Source organism: Phasianus colchicus, unplaced genomic scaffold, assembly GCF_987193195.1.
Source record: "Phasianus colchicus unplaced genomic scaffold, bPhaCol1.hap1.1 HAP1_SCAFFOLD_49, whole genome shotgun sequence".
NCBI classification, from domain to species: Eukaryota; Metazoa; Chordata; class Aves; order Galliformes; family Phasianidae; genus Phasianus; species Phasianus colchicus.
In genome coordinates, this window is record NW_028325227.1 from 106,060 (window position 1) to 129,118 (window position 23,059).

General features: G+C 53.6%; 1 protein-coding gene across 1 annotated transcript; it reads right to left on the bottom strand.

Annotated features, from left to right (window-relative positions):
* Positions 1-1,879: 1,879 nt before the first annotated feature.
* On the bottom strand, positions 1,880-9,964 carry LOC149911944 (uncharacterized). The gene is made up of 6 exons (XM_090132931.1): positions 9,899-9,964; positions 7,786-8,613; positions 6,949-7,026; positions 6,203-6,280; positions 4,351-4,424; positions 1,880-2,540 (listed from the first exon to the last, which is right to left on the bottom strand). Exons 1-6 carry the CDS (start codon positions 9,962-9,964, stop codon positions 2,501-2,503), a joined length of 1,164 nt encoding a protein of 387 aa, XP_089989057.1. The 3' UTR covers positions 1,880-2,500.
* Positions 9,965-23,059: the final 13,095 nt, after the last annotated feature.

A 23,059-nucleotide genomic window follows, 5' to 3' on the forward strand; every position in this document is an offset into this window, starting at 1 on the left:
TTGACATGGTCCCCCACCACATCCTTATCTCCAAACCGGAGGGATGTGGATTTGATGGGTGGACCACTCGATGGATAAGGAATTGGTTGTAAGGCTGCAGACAGAGTGGTTATTAATGGCTCTATGTCCAGGTGAGGCCGGTAACGAGCGGCGTCCCCCAGGGGTCTGTCTTGGGACTGGTGCTCTTTAGCATCTTTATCAATGACATGGATGGTGGAATCGAGTGCACCCTCAGCAAGTTTGCTGATGACACCAAGCTGAGCGGTGCGGTTGACACGGCTGAAGGAAGGGATGCCATTTGGAGGGACCTCGACAGGTTGGAAAGGCGGACCCGGGTGAACCTGATCAGGTCCTACACAGCACAGTGCAAGGTTTTGCACTTGGGCCGGAGGAATCCCAGGCATCCATACAGACTGGAAGGAGCGGTCCTTGAGAGCAGCCCTGTGGAGAAGGACCTGGGGGTCCTGATAGATGAAAAGCTTAGCATGAGCCAGCAGTGTGCCCTTGCAGGTGGGAAAGCAAATGGGATCCTGGGCTCCATCAGAAGAGGGGTGGCCAGCAGGGACAGGGAGGTGATTGTCCCCCTCTACTCCGCTCTTGTGAGGCCCCATCTGCAGTACTGTGTCCAGATCTGGAGCCCCCAGTACAAGAAAGACAGGGAGCTGTTGGAGAGGATCCAGAGGAGGGCCACAAAGATGATCAGGGGACTGGAGCACCTCCCTTATGAGGACAGGCTGAGGGAGCTGGGCTTGTTCAGCCTGGAGAAAAGAAGGCTGCAGGGTGACCTCATTGCAGCATTTCAGCACCTAAAGGGAGCCTACAAGCAGGAGGGAAGTCAACTCTTGGAAAGGGTAGAAAACTGCAGGATGAGGGGAAATGGTTTGAAGTTGAGGGAGGGAAGATTTAGGGTGGATGTCAGGGGGAAGTTCTTTACAGAGAGAGTGGTGAGGCGCTGGAACAGCTGCCCAGAGAGACTGTAGATGCCCCATCCATCCCTGGAGGTGTTCAAGGCCAGATTGATGGGAACCTGGGCAGCCTGGTCTAGTGTGAAATGTGGAGGTTGGTGGGCCTGCAGGTGGCAGGGGGGGTTGAAGATTCATGATCCTCGAGGTCCCTTCCAACCCTGGCCATTCTGTGATTCTGCTATTCTTGTAAGTGATATCCTTTAGTCTTCAGTATAACAGACATTCTGTGACTGTGCTTTAAGACAGTCTCCCTTGAGCGTTTTAGTTGTGCTTGTTTAGTGCTCGTAAAACCAACTGTGCAAGTGCTGCTCTCCTTTGTGAGGGGATTGCTGGCAGGAGCTAAGCAGTTATCACAGGCACCTCCAGCAAGGAGCTGCCGTGGCAGATGGGTGGGTGGAGCAGCTGTCTTCCAACCTGTCCACTGCAACAATTAGCATTCTGTAAGCTACTCTTCCCTAGTTTGCAGAACGAGTATCAAAAGTTGATACTCTTTTGTGAAAGAGTAAATGCGGGTTGAAAAAAAAGATGATATGACATTCCTGACTGCAGATAAACAACAGCACAGATGCTGGTCACCGCCGCAGAAAAAGCTCGACTTGTTAATGAAGCAGCTTATCCATCTGTGTTGGGATTTTGTACAGCTGACCTCACCTGCCTCTCATTCCTTGCCATCACCCCCTTTTTCTTCTAAGGTGAAAAAGACAGCCTTATTCTTTGTGAGTCCGTAATTGTGATCGTTTATTGATTGAGTACAACCAGATAAGACATGGAGTGCCAAGTTGGGCGGCACTCGCAGCGCTGCCCTGTAACACCACACACTGCAGCTGCTGCCTTCTGATGTTCGTCCTCTCAGTCCTTCAGATGCAGATTCTGCATCATTGCCACAGGGCTGTTCATTGTAGAGGACTGGAAAAAAACAAAGTGTAGAAATAGGACAGAAACAATCTAGGGAGACCTCACTAAGGAAGTCTGAACAGTAAACTTCCACAACAGCCCCATGCAGAACAGCAGGTTACTGCCATTCAGATCACTGACATTACTTCCCATAACACACAGCTTCGCTGCTGTCCCCTCCCTTCCCTACCTGAGCTGCATGCCCTTCCTTTTCCCTACCTGAGCTGCTTGCCCCTCGCCTCCTTTTTCTTGGTGCTCTTGCCTTTTCCTGCTACTCACTCCCAATCTCAACACTTGCCTGCTCTGCTTGCTGCTCTGACAAGTGCCTCTCAACTCTGCTCGCAGCTTCTCTCCTTCTGCCTGCCCTTCTCTATTCCCTTCTCGTGCCCTTCAGGCTTCTGCTCCCCTTGCTGAGCAAGCCCATGCCCGGTAGCTCCCCTTCAACTCCTCCACCCTTTGCCTTTCTCCACACAGACGCTTGCTTCTGGCCAGCACTCCTGCCTGCTGCCTAGCCCACAGCCCGCATCTCTTGGGGAGACAGCAAGGTGGCCTGGAGCTACCCACACCTCCTCCCGGGCACGGCTTCTCAGCTTTGCTTCAAGCCCACAAAAAACCCCAAGGAGCTCCTCTTACCTTTGGGCTCAGCTTCTTCTCCTGCCGTGCAGCTCCTGTGCCAGGCCGGGGCTCAGCTCTTCCCACACTCCTCCATTCCTGCAAGATTGCTTTCTCTCATTCACTGCCTTCCTTTGCTTTCCTTTGCTCTGCTACCCTTAGCTTCCCTACTTGCTTTCTCTACATTTACGTGCACCGCTTTGTACTTTTGAGTCTCTTCTTTGCCTCTTCTTTCTCTATTTTCCCTTCAACCCTCCCCTCCCCTCACCCCTCCCTCCCATTTTTCCCTTCCTCCCCTCCCCTCTCCCCCCCTCCTTCCCTTCCCCTCCCCTCCCGTACCCCCCCTTTTCTCCCTTTCCCCTTCCCTTCCCCCTTGCCTTATGGCAAACTCACCTTTCCTGCTCTTCACTCCCTCCTTCTTCATTCTCCTGCCTTTTGCTGCTACTCTCGCCTTGCTTTCCCTTGCTGTGCTTTGCTTTGCTTTCTCTATATTTTGGCCATCCAGTCTTTTCTCAGCTGTTATTCTTGACTGTTTACTTGGCTTTTTTCTTCTTTTCTCATTTCTTTTTTTTTCTGACCTTTTTTGGCTTTATTCTTTTTCTTCTTTTTTTATGCTTTCGTTTCTTTTTTCATTTCATTGCACTTGTTCTTTTTTTTTTCTCTTTTCGTTTTTTTCTGTTTTCTTCTATTTTTTTTCTTTTTCATCTTGGTTTTCTTTTTTCATTTTCACTCTTTTTTTCTTTTTTTTTTAATCTTTTTTTCTTTTTTTTTCATTGCACTTTTTTATTTCATTTTTCTTTCTCTTTTCTCATTTTTTTCTATTTTCATCTTTTTCTTTTTCATCTTGGTTTTCTTTTTTTGTTTTCCTTTTTTTTTCTTTTTTTCTTTTTTATTTTTTTCCTTTATTACTTTTTTTTCCTTTTTCTTTTTTTTTTTTTTTTTTTTTTTTATAATCATAGGTACTCCTGAAACCCCCTTTAAGCCCTCCCCACCCTCCCCATTCTTTCTTTTCTCCCTCACCTCCCCCCTTGCCCTATCCTACCATTCCCTTGCCTGCTCTTCTTACCTGAGCTGCTGTCCCTTCCTTTACCTACCTGAGCTGCTTGTTCCAAAAATTACCTAGCTGACCTGCTTGCCCCTCACTTTCCTAGCTGAGCTGCTGTTTTCTCACTTACCTGCCTTAGTAGCTTGCCCCTCACTTTCCCAGCTGAGCTGCTGGCCCCTCTCATTCCCTACCTGAGCTGCTTCCCCCTAACTTACCTAGCTGAGCTCCTTGCCCCTCGCTACGTACTTGAGCAGATGTTTGCTCATTTGGCTTCCTTACTGGTTGTCCCCTCACTTACCTACCTCACCTGCTATCCACTCACTTTCCTAGCTTAGCTGCTGTCCCCTCCCTTCCCTACCTGAGCTGCTGTCCCCTCCCTTCCCTACCTGAGCTGCATGCCCTTCCTTTTCCCTACCTGAGCTGCTGTCGCCTCGCCTCCTTTTTCTTGGTGCTCTTGCCTTTTCCTGCTACTCACTCCCAATCTCAACACTTGCCTGCTCTGCTTGCTGCTCTGACAAGTGCCTCTTAACTCTGCTCACAGCTTCTCTCCTTCTGCCTGCCCTTCTCTATTCCCTTCTTGTGCCCTTCAGGCTTCTGCTCCCCTTGCTGAGCAAGCCCATGCCCAGTAGCTCCCCTTCAACCTCCTCCGCCCTTTGCCTTTCTCCACACAGATGCTTGCTTCTGGCCAGCACTCCTGCCTGCTGCCTAGCCCACAGCCCGCATCTCTTGGGGAGACAGCAAGGTGGCCTGGAGCTACCCACACCTCCTCCCGGGCATGGCTTCTCAGCTTTGCTTCAAGCCCACAAAAAACCCCAAGGAGCTCCTCTTACCTTTGGGCTCAGCTTCTTCTCCTGCCGTGCAGCTCCTGTGCCAGGCCGGGGCTCAGCTCTTCCCACACTCCTCCATTCCTGCAAGATTGCTTTCTCTCATTCACTGCCTTCCTTTGCTTTCCTTTGCTCTGCTACCCTTAGCTTCCCTACTTGCTTTCTCTACATTTACGTGCACCGCTTTGTACTTTTGAGTCTCTTCTTTGCCTCTTCTTTCTCTATTTTCCCTTCAACCCTCCCCTCCCCTCACCCCTCCCTCCCATTTTTCCCTTCCTCCCCTCCCCTCTCCCCCCCTCCTTCCCTTCCCCTCCCCTCCCGTACCCCCCCTTTTCTCCCTTTCCCCTTCCCTTCCCCCTTGCCTTATGGCAAACTCACCTTTCCTGCTCTTCACTCCCTCCTTCTTCATTCTCCTGCCTTTTGCTGCTACTCTCGCCTTGCTTTCCCTTGCTGTGCTTTGCTTTGCTTTCTCTATATTTTGGCCATCCAGTCTTTTCTCAGCTGTTATTCTTGACTGTTTACTTGGCTTTTTTCTTCTTTTCTCATTTCTTTTTTTTTCTGACCTTTTTTGGCTTTATTCTTTTTCTTCTTTTTTTATGCTTTCGTTTCTTTTTTCATTTCATTGCACTTGTTCTTTTTTTTTTCTCTTTTCGTTTTTTTCTGTTTTCTTCTATTTTTTTTCTTTTTCATCTTGGTTTTCTTTTTTCATTTTCACTCTTTTTTTCTTTTTTTTTTAATCTTTTTTTCTTTTTTTTTCATTGCACTTTTTTATTTCATTTTTCTTTCTCTTTTCTCATTTTTTTCTATTTTCATCTTTTTCTTTTTCATCTTGGTTTTCTTTTTTTGTTTTCCTTTTTTTTTCTTTTTTTCTTTTTTATTTTTTTCCTTTATTACTTTTTTTTCCTTTTTCTTTTTTTTTTTTTTTTTTTTTTTTTTATAATCATAGGTACTCCTGAAACCCCCTTTAAGCCCTCCCCACCCTCCCCATTCTTTCTTTTCTCCCTCACCTCCCCCCTTGCCCTATCCTACCATTCCCTTGCCTGCTCTTCTTACCTGAGCTGCTGTCCCTTCCTTTACCTACCTGAGCTGCTTGTTCCAAAAATTACCTAGCTGACCTGCTTGCCCCTCACTTTCCTAGCTGAGCTGCTGTTTTCTCACTTACCTGCCTTAGTAGCTTGCCCCTCACTTTCCCAGCTGAGCTGCTGGCCCCTCTCATTCCCTACCTGAGCTGCTTCCCCCTAACTTACCTAGCTGAGCTCCTTGCCCCTCGCTACGTACTTGAGCAGATGTTTGCTCATTTGGCTTCCTTACTGGTTGTCCCCTCACTTACCTACCTCACCTGCTATCCACTCACTTTCCTAGCTTAGCTGCTGTCCCCTCCCTTCCCTACCTGAGCTGCTGTCCCCTCCCTTCCCTACCTGAGCTGCATGCCCTTCCTTTTCCCTACCTGAGCTGCTGTCGCCTCGCCTCCTTTTTCTTGGTGCTCTTGCCTTTTCCTGCTACTCACTCCCAATCTCAACACTTGCCTGCTCTGCTTGCTGCTCTGACAAGTGCCTCTTAACTCTGCTCACAGCTTCTCTCCTTCTGCCTGCCCTTCTCTATTCCCTTCTTGTGCCCTTCAGGCTTCTGCTCCCCTTGCTGAGCAAGCCCATGCCCAGTAGCTCCCCTTCAACCTCCTCCGCCCTTTGCCTTTCTCCACACAGATGCTTGCTTCTGGCCAGCACTCCTGCCTGCTGCCTAGCCCACAGCCCGCATCTCTTGGGGAGACAGCAAGGTGGCCTGGAGCTACCCACACCTCCTCCCGGGCATGGCTTCTCAGCTTTGCTTCAAGCCCACAAAAAACCCCAAGGAGCTCCTCTTACCTTTGGGCTCAGCTTCTTCTCCTGCCATGCAGCTCCTGTGCCAGGCCGGGGCTCAGCTCTTCCCACACTCCTCCATTCCTGCAAGCTTGCTTTCTCTCATTCACTGCCTTCCTTTGCTTTCCTTTGCTCTGCTACCCTTAGCTTCCCTACTTGCTTCCTCTACATTTACGTGCACCGCTTTGTACTTTTGAGTCTCTTCTATGCGTCTTCTTTCTCTATTTTCCCTTCAACCCTCCCCTCCCCTTCCCACCCCCACTCCCCTTCCTTTTCCCTACCTGAGCTGCTGTCCCCTCCCTTCCCTACCTGAGCTGAATGCCCTTCCTTTTCCCTACCTGAGCTGCTTGCCCCTCGCCTCCTTTTTCTTGGTGCTCTTGCCTTTTCCTGTTACTCACTCCCAATCTCAACACTTGCCTGCTCTGCTTGCTGCTCTGACAAGTGTCTCTCAACTCTGCTCGCAGCTTCTCTCCTTCTGCCTGCCCTTCTCTATTCCCTTCTCGTACCCTTCAGGCTTCTGCTCCCCTTGCTGAGCAAGCCCATGCCCGGTAGCTCCCATTCAACCTCCTCCGCCCTTTGCCTTTCTCCACACAGATGCTTGCTTCTGGCCAGCACTCCTGCCCGCTGCCTAGCCCACAGCCCGCATCTCTTAGGGAGACAGCAAGGTGGCCTGGAGCTACCCACACCTCCTCCCGGGCACGGCTTCTCAGCTTTCTTCAAGCCCACAAAAAACCCCAAGGAGCTCCTCTTACCTTTGGGCTCAGCTTCTTCTCCTGCCGCGCAGCTCCTGTGCCAGGCCGGGGCTCAGCTTTACCCACACTCCTCCATTCCTGCAAGTTTGCTTTCCTTTGCTCTGCTGCAGTTAGCTTTCCTACTTGCTTTCTCTTGATATACATGGATTGCTTTTTACTTTTTTTCCTCCTCTGTGCCTCTTTTTTTCTCTGTTTTCAACACTTCCATTTTTTTTTCTTTTTCCATCTTCTTTTTTCTTACTTTTCATTCTCATTTTTCCTTTTGTTTTTTTTTTTCCCCGCCCCCTGGAGATTCTCCCCCTTTATCCCCCTCAGCTTGCCTGTATCTGTGCCTCCAACTGGGTCTTCTCTCTCACATTCCCGTCTAGTGCCCGGTGTAGCCCCACATTACCCTCTATTTCGCTGTGCCCACGCAAGCCCCCTATTGTCTCTCTGCAGCCTTTTATAACCTTACACCTCTCTACGTCCCCCCCAATCCCACCCACAGACTCCTGTCATGCCTGTTTCTCTATACCACGCCTACAGCCCTCCCACTGCTCCCTGTAGCCCCACATCCCCTTCTATCCCACCTCTATTCCCCCTACAGCCACTCATAGAGCCACAGTTTCTTAGGTCCTCCCCCAGCCCCCTATATCCCTCCCCGTAGCTCTCCCCAGCCCCTCCCACCCCCCAATGCTCCCTATAGCACCGTGTCCCCCCGTTACCCCCTCACAGCCCGCTGCTGCCCTAAATCCCCCTGTACCCACCCCTATCGCCCCATGTACCCCGATACCACAGCCGCTGCAGCCCCGCCTGCCTCCCCATCCCCCCTCCCGCCTTCCCAGCCCCTCACCCCACCAGGCTTCCTCCCCTGTCCCGGCGCCGCTCTCCGTCCCTCCCGGCGCCGGCTCTGCTGTGCTCAGCACCGCTCCCGTCGTGCCGCGGTTCCGTCTCGGTGCTGCCCGGACAGCTCCGGCGCGCAGCGGCGGTGCGGGGCGGCCCGGGCTGCGGGAGCGCCGCCGCCTGAGGGGAGAAGAGCTCTGAGCCGGCTGCCAACGGCCGTTCCCGCGCGCCGCGCCTCAGCCAATCGGAGCCAGCGCCGCTGCCGTTGACCAACGAGAGCCCGGGGGCGGAACGGATCGGCACGTGCCCAACGAGAGCCAGGGGGCGGGACGGACCGGCACCTGCCCAATGAGAGCCCGGGGCTGGGACGGCCCGGCTCCTGCCCAATGAGAGCCCGGGGGCGGTGCGGCGTTGCGCTGCGCTGTTGGTGGGAGGAGCGCGGCAGGGGGCGGGCCGTGGGTGGGGCCTCGGGGTGCGCCCTACTGCTATAGGGGGTGCGAGATGGGAATGGGATTGACAGGTGGGAGGTGGGGTTGGGATGTGAGGTTGTGAGTGAAGTTTGGAACTGGCGATGGGAGCTGGGGTTGGGATGTTGGATGTGCATTGGGATGTGAAATGTAGGGTTGGGGTGTGGGGATATGGATATGGGGTGAATATGGAATGGGAGATAGGAAAATGGAATATATATGTGATGGGCTTGGGATGGACATGGGACCAACATTGAAGAATGTGGGATGGATTGGGGATGAAATATGGACACGGGATGGGATTGGGATGATAGTGGCATGGGATAAGTAGATGGAATGGACATGGGATGCATGTGGGGATAAGGATTCGGAATGGCTATGGATATAGGGTTAGGGATGGGGATAGGATGTGGGGGTATGGATGTGGGATGGGTTTGAGATGGCTGTGGGGTGGATATGATGGATATGGGATGGGATAACGTTGTGGGATACGGACGAGGGATGGCTACGAGATGGGGCTGTAGTGGTTATGGGGCCATAGGGGCGATGGGGCCAGAATGCTGTAGTCACCTCTGTCCCCAGAGTTCATCCCCAGTGTGACACATGGAGCCCCACAGCCGCTCCTCTGCCCTTTATCACTTACATGGGGAGGACATCCCCCATCCTCCATTATCAAAAATAAACCTTAATTAGAAAAGTGAGGGGTGTCAACCCCGCCCCATGGGAACAATGTTTTCTGTGGGGGAGGGCACAGATGGCGTCTCCAGAGGGCTGTCCCAAACTCTGGGGGGTGTTCACAACTCTAGGATATGACACCACCAGGGTGCCATGAAGGTGTCCCAAGCTTTGGGGTGTGACACAGGGATGTCCCCAATTTTGGTGGTGTGACATTGTCATGTGGTGTTCCCACTTCTCCAGGAAGTCCTCCAGGTGGTCACGGTGTCCCCAGGTTCAGCTCAATGTCCCCAGGGTTTTTTTTGTGCCCTCTGCATGACGGTGACACCCGGTGCCAGCTGCCAGGAGTGACGCCCAACGGTGATGACACCGCATCACGGCTGTGCCACGCTGGTGTCACACAGTCCCCTCTGGTGGTGGCACAGAGTTCACCACCGTGCATGTCCCCGTCCTCATGGCAGACGATGGTGACAGCAACAGAGGTTTCCGGTGTCACCGGGTCCTGCGGTAGGCAGGTCTGGAGGGGTGACAAACAACAGTGAGAGGCTCAGTGACAGCATGGTGACAACGTGGTGCCGCCAGTGCCTGCCCCCACGTGATGGTCAGAGTACAGGGAATGGTGTCACCCGATAGATGGTGGCACACAAGTGATGGTGACACCAGATGACGGTAACAACAGTGACAGCCAGGGATGGGGACGCTGCGTCACGGCTGTTCCACATCGAGGTCACCCTGTGTCACGGCGCCACCTGAAGACAGTGACATTCAGTGACACCCAATGGCATCCAGTGAAGGTGACACTCAATGATGGTGACACCACCGACCCCATGTCACACCTGCACCAGACCCCACATGTCCCCCAACTTTCCCCTGCCCCCCTCCCTGTACCCCTCCTCGTCACCTCTTCAATGAGGATGGCACCGTGCTGAAGTTGTGCCACCATGGCAGGGGGGACAGCATGGGACAGTCATGGACAGCCAGGTGACAGCGTCCAGGAGCTGTAGGATGCGGATGGGGCTCTCAAGGTACGTTGGTACGTCCCCAGGTTCCATGGTTACAGTGACGGTGAGAACTTTGGGGACAAGTGGTTGTCCGGTGTCACCCGGTGGCCCTGGGGGGATTGTTTCCGTGGGGCTTTGCACAGGGATTGGTGGGAACCATCCATTTCTGAAAGGAAGTGGCAAAAAATATACAAGAAAAGTGACATAGTATTGATTTTAATGGAAAGAGACATTATTGGGGGCCATCCCACGGGGACAAAGAAGAGCGAGAACGTGTCACTATGTGAGGTTGTCCTCAAAATCCCCATTGGAGACCTCTGGAGGACTCCAGGAACGCCTGGGGACCCCAAGACACCCATGGGACATCTCCAGACCCTTCCAGAAGACAATAGGACCCTCTGAACCCACCTGAGGACCCCCCCACATTCCACAGGATCATTCTGGGACGTCTGCAGACCCTTCTGGATGAATCCAAGGACCCCCTGGATCAATTTGAAAACCCCCTGCACCCTCCAAGTCCTCTCTGGGACATCCCCAGAGATGTCTCTGATGACGAGATGACTCCAGGACCACTCAGACCCACATGAGAACTCTCTGGACCCTACCAGACTCTACTGGGACATCTCCAAATCATCCCAGTGGCTCCTCGGAGCTCGTGGACCCATCCTGGGAGCTTCCAGATCCTTCCAGGGACCCCCAGGACCATTCTCGGGACCCCCTGGACACCCCAGGATCCCTCTGGGACATCTCCAGATCCTTCTGTATGAATCCAAGGACACCTTGGATCCACCTGGGGACCAACTGGATGCCCCAAACCCCTCTACAACATCTCCAGATTCTTCTGCATGCCTCCAGGGGTATATAGGGAGGGGCTCGTGGGGAATCTATGGGCGGAAAGGTGTGAGTGGGGCTTCTGTGAGGTGGAAAGAGGGTCTGGAGGTGGAGAAAGGTTGGAAGGGGAAACTGAGGGATTGTGGAGGGCTTCTGTGGCGTGGAAAGGGGCTCTGAGGATGGAGAGAGAGGGTTGTGAGGGGGAAAAGAGCAGAACGAGGCTTCTGTGAGTGAAAAGGGGGCCTGGGGATGGAGGGGTACATTGTGGAGGGGAACTTGAGGGGTGGAAAGGGGGCTTTTGTAGGGCAGAAAGGGGGGTCTGGGAGTGGACGGGGGGTTGTGTGGGGGAAAAAAGGGGTGAGTTGGGTCTCTGTTGGGAGGAAAAGGGGTCTAGGAATGGAGAAGGGGTGGCAGAGGAAATCTGGAGGGTTGTGGGGGGCTTCTATGGGGTGGAAGGGGAGTCTGGGGGACACCTTAGGGAAGTATTGGGGGGGAGAAGAGGAGAGTGGGATGTCTATGGGGTCGAAAAAGAGTCTGGGGGGAAACTTAGTGGCTTGTGGGGGGAAAGGGGTGAACAGAGTTTCTACAAGGCAGGAAGAGCATCTGGGGGTGGAGGGAGGGGTGGGAGGGAAGAGCCAGGGGTTGTGCGAGGCTTCTATGGGGTCTGGCTGAGGGAAATTGGAGGTCAAAATGAGGGAACTGACTCCAGGGGTCAGGGAGGAGTGCACAGGGGGGCACAGGGACCTCTAGGGGTCAGAAAAAAGGGGCCAGGAGGTGGGAGGAGAAGGGAGGACACGGGATCCTGGGGGTCAAATAGAGAGGAATGGGGGGTGGTAGGAGACTCTGGGGATCAGAATGGGGGAATTGGAGTGGGGGCACTCGGGGGGAGGAGAGGGGGCTCGGGGGTCAGATAGAGGAGACTGGGAAAGGGGGGGACTCTAGGGGACAGAATGGGGAGAGCGGTGGGGGGGTGGGGGGACACCAGGGATCAGAACGGGGGACTGGGGAGGGATGAGGGATCGGGGGGGGGGACCCTGGGGATCAGAATGGGGGAGGCACAGAGGGGAGGGGTGGAAGAGGACTACGGCGATCAGAACGGGGGGACTGGAGGGGAGGGAGACCGGGGGGAGGGTGTAACCCCGGGGGGCACACAGAGGGACTGGGGGATGCGGGCGATCAGCGGCAGGGGGAGAGGGGGGGAGGGCAGCGAAAGACACGGGGTGGGGGAGGCGGCGAGACGCAGGGCAGCCGCCCCCGCCGAGGGAAGCCCCGAGCACCACGGAGACCCCGCGGGGCCGAGGCAGAGCGGCACGCGGCCCCCCCGCCGCCTTCAACCCGGCCCCCGCCCCGGCGCCCCCCGAACACCCACCTGTAGGAGCCGAGGCGGCGCCCGGAGCCCCGAGGCGCCCCGCACCGCTTCCGCACGGCCGCCTCCTCGGGTCGCGGCGTGATGACGTCACTCGGCGGAGACGGCGCGGCGCCGTAGCGACGGACCGGTGCTGAGGCGCCGTCGCCGTGGCGACGCCGTCGAACGGCACCGCTCCTGCGGGAGCCGCGCTGAGACGTGCGGCGTCTCCGGCTTCCCCAGAATCGCTTTCTCCAGGCCGATTCCGAGCTGCTGGCGTTTCTTGAAAGCCGAGCGCGCATCTCTGCCCGGTTTTCTCACGGCTCCTGCGGCGGCATCTCTGGCCGCTTTGTCCTCCAAGGAAGAACCGAGCGGTGGCCCGGCCGGGCTCGGTGCGTGGGATGTGAGAAGGGCGCAGCCCGGAGCAGGACCTGAAGAACGAGCTCAGCTCACCGCTGGCACGTGTTCTGTAGTCCCCCGGGTCCTGCAGAGCTGCGCTGGACTCGCTGAGCAGCACGGCGTGGTGCGGGGATGTAAGAGAACACAGGTGCTCGGTAGACTTGCTGGGGCAGGGAGCTCTCACTGATGCTAAACTTGCTGAAACGAAGTGACTCGTTCAGGACACGTGCCTGAAACAAATGCTGGTTCTCTAGGCAGAGCTGCCGGACAGACCTGTCAGCACTGGGAATTAAGCACGGCAGTGAGATGAAGCCAATGATGCGTTCATGTAAGAGCAAGAGGTGCTTTGGAATGCCTTTATGGCTGCACAGCTCCTCGGGAAGCAGTTACACCTGCCGGCTCAATAAGAGCTGTCCCGTAGATGCTGTACAGCTGTGGAGCCTTTGCCCACCTGCACTGCATCTTTTAGATGCGTCATTGAGAGGAATTGAACCAGCAAGGCTTCAGGGCTGAGCTCTAAGAATGGAAACTCCCTCAACTTTTGAAAGAGACCGGGTTTCTAAGGTCTTAAGACCTGGAGCTGGCAGGGCACACCCCTCTCTGCCTTTCCCCCGACTGGTTTTTGGGAGACAGCAAATGGACACCCCTACAAGAAGTCTCAGGGTGTTTCCTTCTGACACTCTTATTACGGAAGTAAGAATACATTCCTGGCTCCATTTTGCTCCTGTGTCACAAGACAGAGATTTAAGCTACCTAAAGTCACTTTTCCACAAACGTTCCCACAGAAAGAAGCATCCAACATCTCTCTGTAGCTACGAAGACCCTGACTTCTCAACCCTTTCCAGGTATGTTTTACTGTCTCTTTCCAAATTTAGAAACGGCAGCTGTGCAGAAAAACATGCCACAGATCCTGAAGTGTGGGCCAGCGGGGAGTTTTACCCCGTCTCCTCCCTGATGTCAATCTGAAGTGATCTCGTTTAGTCCTCAGTATAACAAACGCATCCTGTGACCGTGCTTGAAGACAGTCTCCCTTGAGCATTTTAGCTGAGCTTGGTTAGCGCTCTTAAAACCAGCTGTGCAAGTGCTGCTTTCCTCCCCACTGTGAGGGATTGCTGTCAGGAGCCAACCAGTTATGCCAGGCACATCCAGCAAGGAGCTGCTGTGGCACGATGGGCGTGTGGAGCGGCTGTCTTCCAACCTGTCCTCTGCAGCAGTTAGCATTCTGCGGGTTACTCTTCCCCAGTTTGCAGAACAAATATCAGAAGTTGATGCTCTTTTGTGAAAGAGTAAATGTGGGTTGAAAAAAAGGCAGTGTGACATTCCTGACTGCAGGTGAACAGCAGCACAGATGCTGCCAGCCCCGCTGTAAAAGCTGGACTTGTTAATGAAGCAGCTTATCCATCTGTGTTGGGCAGTGGTATCAGGGCATTGCTCTTCAGATCTTTGTTTTCCATCTGAGGATTTTGTCCCAGCAGGGTTTGTGCCTCAGGATTTTGGGCAGGAGAAGGGCTGGCAGCAGCCCAGGGCAGGACATGGGTCCCCTGGGGACAGCAGCCACAGCCCCTGCCCCATCTGCACAGTGACCCTGGGCCATCCCTAGGACACCTCGAGACCCTCCTCCTCTGCACACCCCACAAAGCACGAGGGAAGGTCTGGGGTGGCACTGGTCCTCCTGGAATGGGGCAGGGATGGTGCCCTCCATCCCATCCATCCCCAGTGCTCAGGGCTCCAGAGATCCCCAGGGTCCCTCAGTGTCCCTGCTCCAGTGCCACTCTTATCGTAACAGACTTCTTCCTTATGTCCAGTCTAAAGGAGAAGAGGAAAGGTTGTCAGGGGGTTTCCCCAGTGAGAAGTACAATTTCAGAAAGGGACGTGTACAGAGAACCCAGAGGGATAACAAGGCAAGCCTAACAATGACTGCTACAAAACCAATGGTACAAAGAGAGAATTCACTGCCAGAAATATCTCACAGTCCAGTGATAAAGATTCACAGCTGCAAGGTTGTCTTCTAATTAAAAACAGTAATTACAAACAATCTGGATTTTTGAGCTAACTGTTATAATAAATATTAGTAGGTGGGGATTGCTAAATAGTGCTGCAGTCTCCTACTCGTAACATCCTTGCTGCTTCATTCTGGGTGCCGTCACTGAGCAGCATCTAATGGATGGTTCTTCCCTGCTCAGCTGGCTGCCTTAGTTGGAGCCCTGATGGCAATGATGTGGTGATGGCAGGCTTAGTTTTGCTGTTTTCTCCTCGTCAGAATACTCCAACTTTTGAAGGAAGCAGCTTCTTGTTTCCTGCCTTCCTGCCTTCCTGCCTTCCGCCCTTCCTCCCTTCCTCCCTTTTAATTTTAATTAATTTGGAATATCTATATTCCATATAGATGTTTTGAATATCATTATTTGTAGTGCTGAAAACTTTTTTAGAAAACAGTTATACTCAGTTAAAAAGGTATAATAAGGATGTTAAAGAAAGAACCCTCTGATGTGTTGACCAGGGATGAACATAAAAACAGCTCCCAGTTAATGTATAGGCAGCTGATGTGACTGCCTCTGTCCTCAGCAGCTTGCTCAAAGGAACCCCACAAAGCATTTCAGCGCTGGGCTGCTGAGGGAAGCTGTCAGAAGAGGAGCACTGTGTCCTCTTGCAGAGGACCGGGATGCTTTTACAGCTGACTGACTGACGGCTGCTTTGGTTGTGGCCACAGCTCCTGAGGAGTGCAGCAGTGCTGAGAGCTGAGAGGAAACGGGGGAATGTTGCACTCCCTGGAGGATGCTGAGAAATCAGTGGCCTAGGGCAGGTGCTGGAGAGGAGCTGCAGGGTGCTATCGTGGCAGCTGGGCGCTGCTGGTAGCACAACGGACTGTGCCTCTGCTAAGGCGACTGCAGTCACAGAGCGAGCAGTGACAGCAGGCATACGAGGCTTGCAGCACTGCCTTCCTCCCATCTCTCTCCACGTTCAGATTCTCGACCCAGCCCACAAAGCAAAATGAAGTAGAGGAGGCAGGAAATGTGCTCATAGTTCTTGCTTGGTTCCTATTGCAGAGCAAATGATTGCCTGCTGTCCGGTAAAGCTCACGCAGAAGCACTGATGCTTTTGCATAATGAACTGCCACCCTTGTCCCCTGCCCGAGCCGGGACGTAGGGCACCCGCAGCCTCTGGGCAGCCTGGGCCAGGGCCTCGCTGCCTCTGGGGGAGGGATTTCTCTACACATCAACCTCAGTTTCCACTCTTGGAGTTCAAAGCCATTCCCACACGACAGTGGCTGTCTGCCAATGCCAAGTGGCACACAAGGTCTGCTCGTGGGTCAGGTAGTGACATGACAGCAGTACAGCGTGGACAATTGTGATGGTACTTTCTATTTATTGGTACAGCACAGCCTAGAAAGCCCCGGTTGATGCCAGCTGTGGTTCTCTGGCTGTCAGATGATGCCCCCAAACCCACACACGGGGTGCTCCCACCTCCTGACTGATGGTGGAGAAGTGGGAGGGCAGAAGTGATGCTGGGGGGGGAAGGGGCGGGAGTCAGGGGGCTGCTGTGCCTGTCATACTTCCCCCAGACAGTTTTTTTTTTACAGGTGTTACATGATGATCCCCCTGAGGGGGCCGCTCCCACCTCTTGATGGATGGTGGAGAGGAGTGGGAGGGCAGAGGTGGTGTTGGGGGGGCTGGGGGCTGCAGGGTCTGATATGCTTCCCCCTGGCATTCTGGGTGGTTTTCTGGGTGTTGGGCAATGCCCCCAAACTGACAACCTAGGGGGACCGCTCCCACCTCCTGAAGGATGGTGGAGGGGAGTGGGAGGGTGGTGATGATGCCCAGGGGGACGGGGGGCTGCTGGGCCAGTTGGCTTTCCCCAGGCAGCGGTTGTCTGTCGGTTGGACAATGTCCCCAGGTCTACACACTGCTGGGCTCGCTTCCATCCCCTGATGGATGCTGGAGGGGAGAGCGAAGGCAGAGGTGGTGCTGGGGGCTGCCAGGCCTCTCAGGCTTCCCTGAGGATGTGGCTGCCCCCAGGCTGACACCCTGAGGGACCACTCCCGACCCCCTTGATGCCCAGGGCGGCTGGGGGGCTGCTGGGCCTGTTGCTTATCCGCCAGGGTGCCGTTGTTTGGGTGCTGGCCGATGAGCACAAGCTTCCAAGCCAAGCGGGTTCCTCCCGTCCCCTGAAAGATGGCGGTGGGGGACGGGAGGTGGTATTGATGCCCCCTGGGCTGCAGAGCCTGGTGGGCTGTGGGGCCCATGGGTGCAGCTGGGCCCGGCTGCTGTCAGGTCTGGCAGGGGCCGCCCTGGTGGTGCCATCCGGCCAGTGGGCAGGTGGTCACAGCTGCTGGCATCATGTCCATCTGCCAGGCCCCTTGAGGAGAGCAGGACGAGGGCAAACTGTGGCCGCAGACATCGTGCTGGGCTCCATCAGCTGCAGCGAGGCGCCTGCGGAGAGAGGAACGTGCTGAGGGCACAGGAGAGCCCCTGCTCTCCTTCCTCAATGGCAAAGAGCCGCCCTCAGCTCTCAGCCTGTCTCAGGCCCAGCACTAAGAACGCGCTGCAGGAACGGCCGTGCCAATTCAAACATCTGATAGCGTAAATCTCAGACCACGTTAGCCAACAACTAACTGGCCTCTGTGCTGCTGGAACTACAAGTGCCTCCTGGCTCACAGCAGCCCTACAGTAAAGAGTTGGGCAGGATGGGGGTGGGGGTGAACAACAACTCACTGGTTTCTCTGCCTCCATCGCCGGATAAGCAGACAGCACGTTATCATGGCTGCCAGCATGGAAACCAGGAAAGCTGCAGTCAGTGCCAGGCAGTACTTCAGTAAAACTTGATCTTCTGTGGCGTTTGCACGTCCTTCATCTTCCACACCTGGAGGAACAATGTGCTCACTGCTGTGTCTTGTGCCCTACTGGCAGTCTCACGAGAGGTCTGACATGGCCAAAAATGTTGTCTTTCACTTTGTTGGCCTCCAGGAACATGTGAAAATCCTCGGGCTGCAATGCTTCCCTGATTCCAGCGAAGCAAAGGGAACTCCCTAAGGCACTGCACATCAAGGCAGCACTTTAGGGAACCTCTTTTTGGCCTCTCAGCTTTGTTTACACTCTGGCTCTGCCACGCTCCAGACCTTCCTGGGCCATGGATTTGCTCCTTCTTCTCCATCATGCTCTAAGACTCCTTTTGCACTCGCCCACCCTCGCCTCCTGAGGCTGGGTAGTTGTCTGACTAAACAACTCTCACTAGAGCAGAAGGAGAGCGTGTGGATCTGTTTAATCAGGGTATAGACAGAAATACACTCACCACGTGCTGCCTTCTTCATGATTTTCATTAGTAAATGGGACAGTCTCTTGGAATATTTTCCATCTTCCCATGCCACTTTCCATCCCCCAGGACCTTAACAGAAAGCATTAAGATAAATCTTAGAGAAACAAAGTATTGAACTGAGCGGTCTTTTCGGTGAAGTCAACAAAGACAACAGCCACCCTGGGATGCCTGTGGGGCTCCAGCACAGGAAGCAGCCGAGAATTTGGCACAGCCTTCCCTGGAGGCAATTCTGCACCCAAAGCATAAGGAGAACTTCCCACCACACACTGCAATCTACACAACTGCACAAGGGTATCACTGAAGAGCAGATGGTGCCAGGGGATCATGTGAGGACAGGGCACGCACATGCAGCTGTGCATTCTCACTCACACCTGCAGACATGCCCGGCTGACATTAGGACTGTGAGCTGGCATCTCTCAAAGGAAGCAAAAACTCATGGCATACCAATACGAGTTGCTGGGGCTTCTGTCCTTGAGCTCGGCTGGGATGCTGGAGACCATTCGACTCCACCCGCACCTGTACACAAACACAGAGCAGCTCCTATCAGACATGGCCAGGTACTTGTTCAGACTGCAATGCCAGCTCCACAGCACTCTTCTCTCCCTGCTACACAGCAGCATCTGGCAAATAGCTGCTGGGTGCCTGCAGCAGCACCGTGCCAGTCCAAGAAGGAACCGTGTGCGGAACTGTCTGCAGAAGGGAAGGGGCTGGAAGGGGAAGGGAAGATCTGAAGGCCCTTTCCTTTGGGATAGCCCCACAGGAGGCTTATGGAGCAGATTATGCTGAGCCTTTGGCAAGACACTGCTTATAGGCGCAGCTGTAATGAGAAACATTCCCATTGTGTGTTGTGATCTCTCTCTTCCTTAGGGACCTGCAGTGACTGGAAGGGGCTCAGCTGATGACGTGGCACTCAGACTAGGGTCGAAAGTTGCCAAGCTGGAGAGGTGGGCAGTTGGCTGGCACCCAGGCTTCTTGTGCAGGAGAAATCACCGGGCAGTGAAAAGCTGAACCCTTCCTGAACTACCACAACCACATATGAGCAGAGAGCGTGAGATGAAGGCTGGTGACTTACCTCTGGCATCCAGCCCAGGCTCAGGAACAGGACTCTGCTTTGGTAATTCACCAAGAGGACCTGCAGGCACAAATGTGATCAGACGCAGGTGAGGAGAGCTTCCACTGCACCTTGGGGCCTGGGGTTTTTTTCTGCAGTGACCTGCGAGGACTGGCTGCAGGTCAGGGAATGACATGGCCCAAACAGCAAACGTATAGGTTCTCTCCTCCAAAGAGTGGCAAGGGCTGCCTTCCCACAGATATGTGACAACTCTCCAAATAAAGAAATACTCAGGACAGATCTGTGTACAGCCTTTGAGGCACAAAGAGACTTGAAAGACCCTTGGAGGTTCCTGAGTCCATCTTGTCTGGTGCAGTCTCTATCCTCTTATCAGCTCTCACTGACTGCATTTCCCTCTTGGATCCCCACAATGCTGGCCCCATGCTGGCTGTACCTCCCTCTCCCTGACGGAGCTGCCATCTGTGTCACAGGGGTTGTGCCGCACTCAGTGACATCTCTGTGTCTGCTGTAATGAAAAATAGCCTTAAATATGACAACCCCTTTTCTGGACAGTGCTCCTTGAAGACTTTGTCTGCAACACTGTGACCTCCCTAATGAACAGTTCAAGCCTTCAGGACTTGAGGGAAATGGCTTGTTAGGTCTTTCTGCACTGTAGTGAGCCCCACAGCGTGTGTGGTGTCCGTGAACTTCAGGCACTGAGAGAAGACTGCTGTAACCAAATGATGAAGGTGCATTTAAAATGCTGTCCAGAAATGTTGGAGAGTGTTGGAGTATTAATTGGTCCCTGTGGGGCCATTACCAACAAAGCCTCCCCATAGCTGTGTTAGAGCAGACAATTGGAGGCCATGATCACAGACAAAGGCCCTGTGCAGGTGCTTTGAGGTTGAGAAAGCCCTTGGTTTGTCTGATGCAACAGAAGGGTAGGGCCATCGCTGCAGCCTCTGGGAAGGGTGGTCCTGTCCCTCACTGATGGCCCAAGGCTCTCTTACGGTCAGTGGGATGTGGGTGTGGAGTGTTCTGTGAGGGAGAATGATAGGACAACTACTGGGCTCCCCATAGGGCTGCAAGGCAGCAAGGAGGCCCCCGTGGCACGAGGACAACACGTGCCCTCTTGAGCCTCAGCAGCAGATACAACTGCCACAGCCTAGAGGACAAAGACCTTGGTTTTCTGTCGGGGCCCTCCAGCATTGCCAGTGCTGTTACACAGAATCACAAAACGGCCTGGGTTGGAAGGGACCTCAAGGACCATCAATCTCCAACCCCTCTGCCACATGAATGGCCACAAACCTCCACATTTCATACTAGATCAGGCTGCCCAGGGCCCCATCCAACCTGGCCTTGAACACCTCCAGGGACGGGGCATCCACAACCTCTCTAGGCAGACAGTTCCATTTCTGGCACGAGAAACTCAAATCTAACAAGCAGGGACACTGCAGGGGTTGGTGGCACTGTGGGTGTTGGGATCAGATGCCTCACTCTGCTTCAAGGAGAAATGTGCAAATGAAGAGTAGGTACCCATTCGTGTGGGTAAATTCTGTCAGTACACTCAGAGGCGAGGCGATCTGCATTCCTGGTCCACAAAAGAAATCCTGTAGCACAGAAAAGGCACCTTAGCCTTGTGTATGAACCACTCAGCACTCAGCTCTGAACAGAAATGAAACAAATATATCATGTCAATCTGAGCAGATCAGATCCTGGCACAGCCCTCAATTTCTGGGAAGCTGGTAACCCATTTACAAGTAAGGCTGTTCTTGAGACACTCCGTAAAAGAATTAAGAATAATGAATTGGTATCGTAGTCCAGGCTGAGTGGCTTATAGTAGACTCCCGCAGTGATGCCCACTTTAGTTCCCTGTCCCTCAATCCATACGCAGAGGCTTTCAACCATGTCATTCATTACTAACTGTAAGCTCCATTCCATCCAGCCCACCAGTACACACAGCAACCCCATCCCATCTCACCTGCCCTGCTTCTCTGCCCTGGAGAGCCCAGAGCCATCCATCACACACAGCACACTCCTCACAGCACCATTCCCACCATGTCTCACTCATGCTGATGATGCTGCAGCACACAGATCCTCCAACTCTGAATGCCTACATGAAAAACAAGTAACAAATAACAGCCTTGCACATGGGCACCCGGGGGGCTGGTTGTTCCCTCTTAATGCAACTAAACATGACGTGTGACAAACCATGAGGGGAAATCCACCATTAAGATGATTTGTTCAGGATAAAATAATGGAAAAACAGCTTCATTGTCTCACCAAAATCAACTCCAATTCCTGCAAGCTGCATTCCAAGCACAGAAGCTTTATCTGAGCCCAGCAAATGAGAAGGCCCTGCAGCAGGAGATGTCAGACACACCTTCCCAAGGACAAAGCAAAAACCTTCAAGTTCAAAAGGGATCACTTGCAAGGCAGGCATGCACTGGAGAGCACTCTGATATCTCTGTGCTCTGGGGATGAGCAGCTTGTGCACCGCGTGGGTTTGCATTGCCTTCTGCTCCCACCACCTCCAGAAACTTGGGATGGTGCACTGAGGAAGAACAAGCTCAGCTTTTTGGAGTTTTATTGCAGACAAACAAGGCTTGGCGTCACACAGCTGCTCTGACCAGCTGATTAAAGCATTCGAGAAGAGCAGCAGAACCAATGTGCAGCACGGTTAGGAAGGATGATGGGGCTGTGTGAAAGAAATGCCTCCCCAAAAGCAAGCACTGGGCTGGAGGAGGCACCAAAACCAAATCCTGCTTGCACCTTTCCCTCTCTTCATTCCACGTGCTGACATTTGTTTTCAGAACAAAAACAAGACTACAGTGAAGAAAGCTTCAGAACAACTCAGCTACTTTATTCACCCCCTTCCCTTTCCACTACAAATGGTTCTCAGAAAACCTCCAAGAATCACATTACTGCTGTCCTGACCCTTCTCCCAGATTCATCAGAGCACTCACAGATCACTGAGAGCAACACATGCACAGACACACAGAACATCCCTACACTGCCGCTTCTCCTTAGGAAATGGCATCAAAAAGCTGCTGGCAGGAAGAGCAGAAGAGGAAAGCGGGCATGGTGAGAGAACTGCTTAGGGCAGCAAGGAAAGGCCATCTGAAGCTCCTGGCTTAAGTCCCTTCTGCAGAGGGTGCCAGTGGTGCACCAGAAACACCACCTGCAGGGCCAGCAAGGAGCTCTGCCCTCTGCACAAGGCCCTTCTCACACTCAAGGCAGTTCTAAGGCTTCCAGCCACGTGAACTCACTGGTGCAGGCACGGATTGGACTTCACCCAAGTGCAGACTCTCCGGAACCTCAGCAGGTTCCAGCTGTGGCCAAAGCTCTTCTTGCAGGCTGCACATTTGTAGGGTTCCTCACGTGGATACACTGGTGTGCTCCCAGTTGAGCTCCCAGCTCTGGACAGACCTCTTCCTGCAGTCAAGGCACTCACAGGGACTCCCCTGGTTGCTTCTCTGGGGACTACTGACGGTAGAGATCCAGACGAAGCTCTTCCCAAACACTCTGCAGACAGGATTTCTTCCTTCCTGGAGACATATCGGCCAGCTGAGGTCTCCTTTGGGTCCTCACCTGCTGCCCCACAGCAGAGGAGTTTCTACAGGGAAGGTAAGAGGTGACTCTCCTTGCACACAGCCCTGGCAGAAATGTGCCACCTGGCAGAGGATTTCCTGTGGCTGTGACACATCCCACCCTGGACTCTGCTTTGTATGACCACTCAGCAAAGCAACTGCAGCTGGAGGAGAGCAATATGCATAATTCTCATGCAAAGAAGGAAAAGAGGATTCAGTTTGGCCACAGAGCTCTTCCTCGACTCAAGGGATTTGTAAGGTCCATCACCACACAAAGCCATAGTTGGTCACCAAGCTGGGGCTCTGGCTGAAGCTCTTCCCACGTTCATGTGTCTGCAGGCTCTGTACCTTGTGTGGCTGTGCTGGTAGGTAACGAGACTGCAACTGCTTTTGAAGGTTCCCAGCGTCTTGAGATGCTTCTACAGCCTGCGTGCGCTGTGGATGTGCTGGTGGATGTTGAGACTAGACCTGCGTTTATAGCTCTTCCCACGCTCAGGACACTGAAAAGGTCTCTCCCCTGTGTGGATGCGCTGGTGTTGCTTCAATTCAGAACTGCTTTTGAAGCTCTTCCCACACTCAGGACACTTGTAGGGTCTCTCTCCTGTGTGGATGCGTTGGTG

Bases quoted from the DNA above. Each gene is read 5' to 3' on its own strand.
- LOC149911944 (XM_090132931.1), bottom strand. From the start codon at position 9,964: ATGGAACCTGGGGACGTACCAACGTACCTTGAGAGCCCCATCCGCATC. The intron at 8,614-9,898 runs GTCACCTGGCTG...CTATATCCATAG, and splicing joins TCCTACAGCTCCTGGACGCT to CCATTCCGAATCCTTATCCC. The intron at 7,027-7,785 runs GTGGGGTGAGGG...GCAAACTTGCAG, and splicing joins GGGACAGGGGAGGAAGCCTG to GAATGGAGGAGTGTGGGTAA.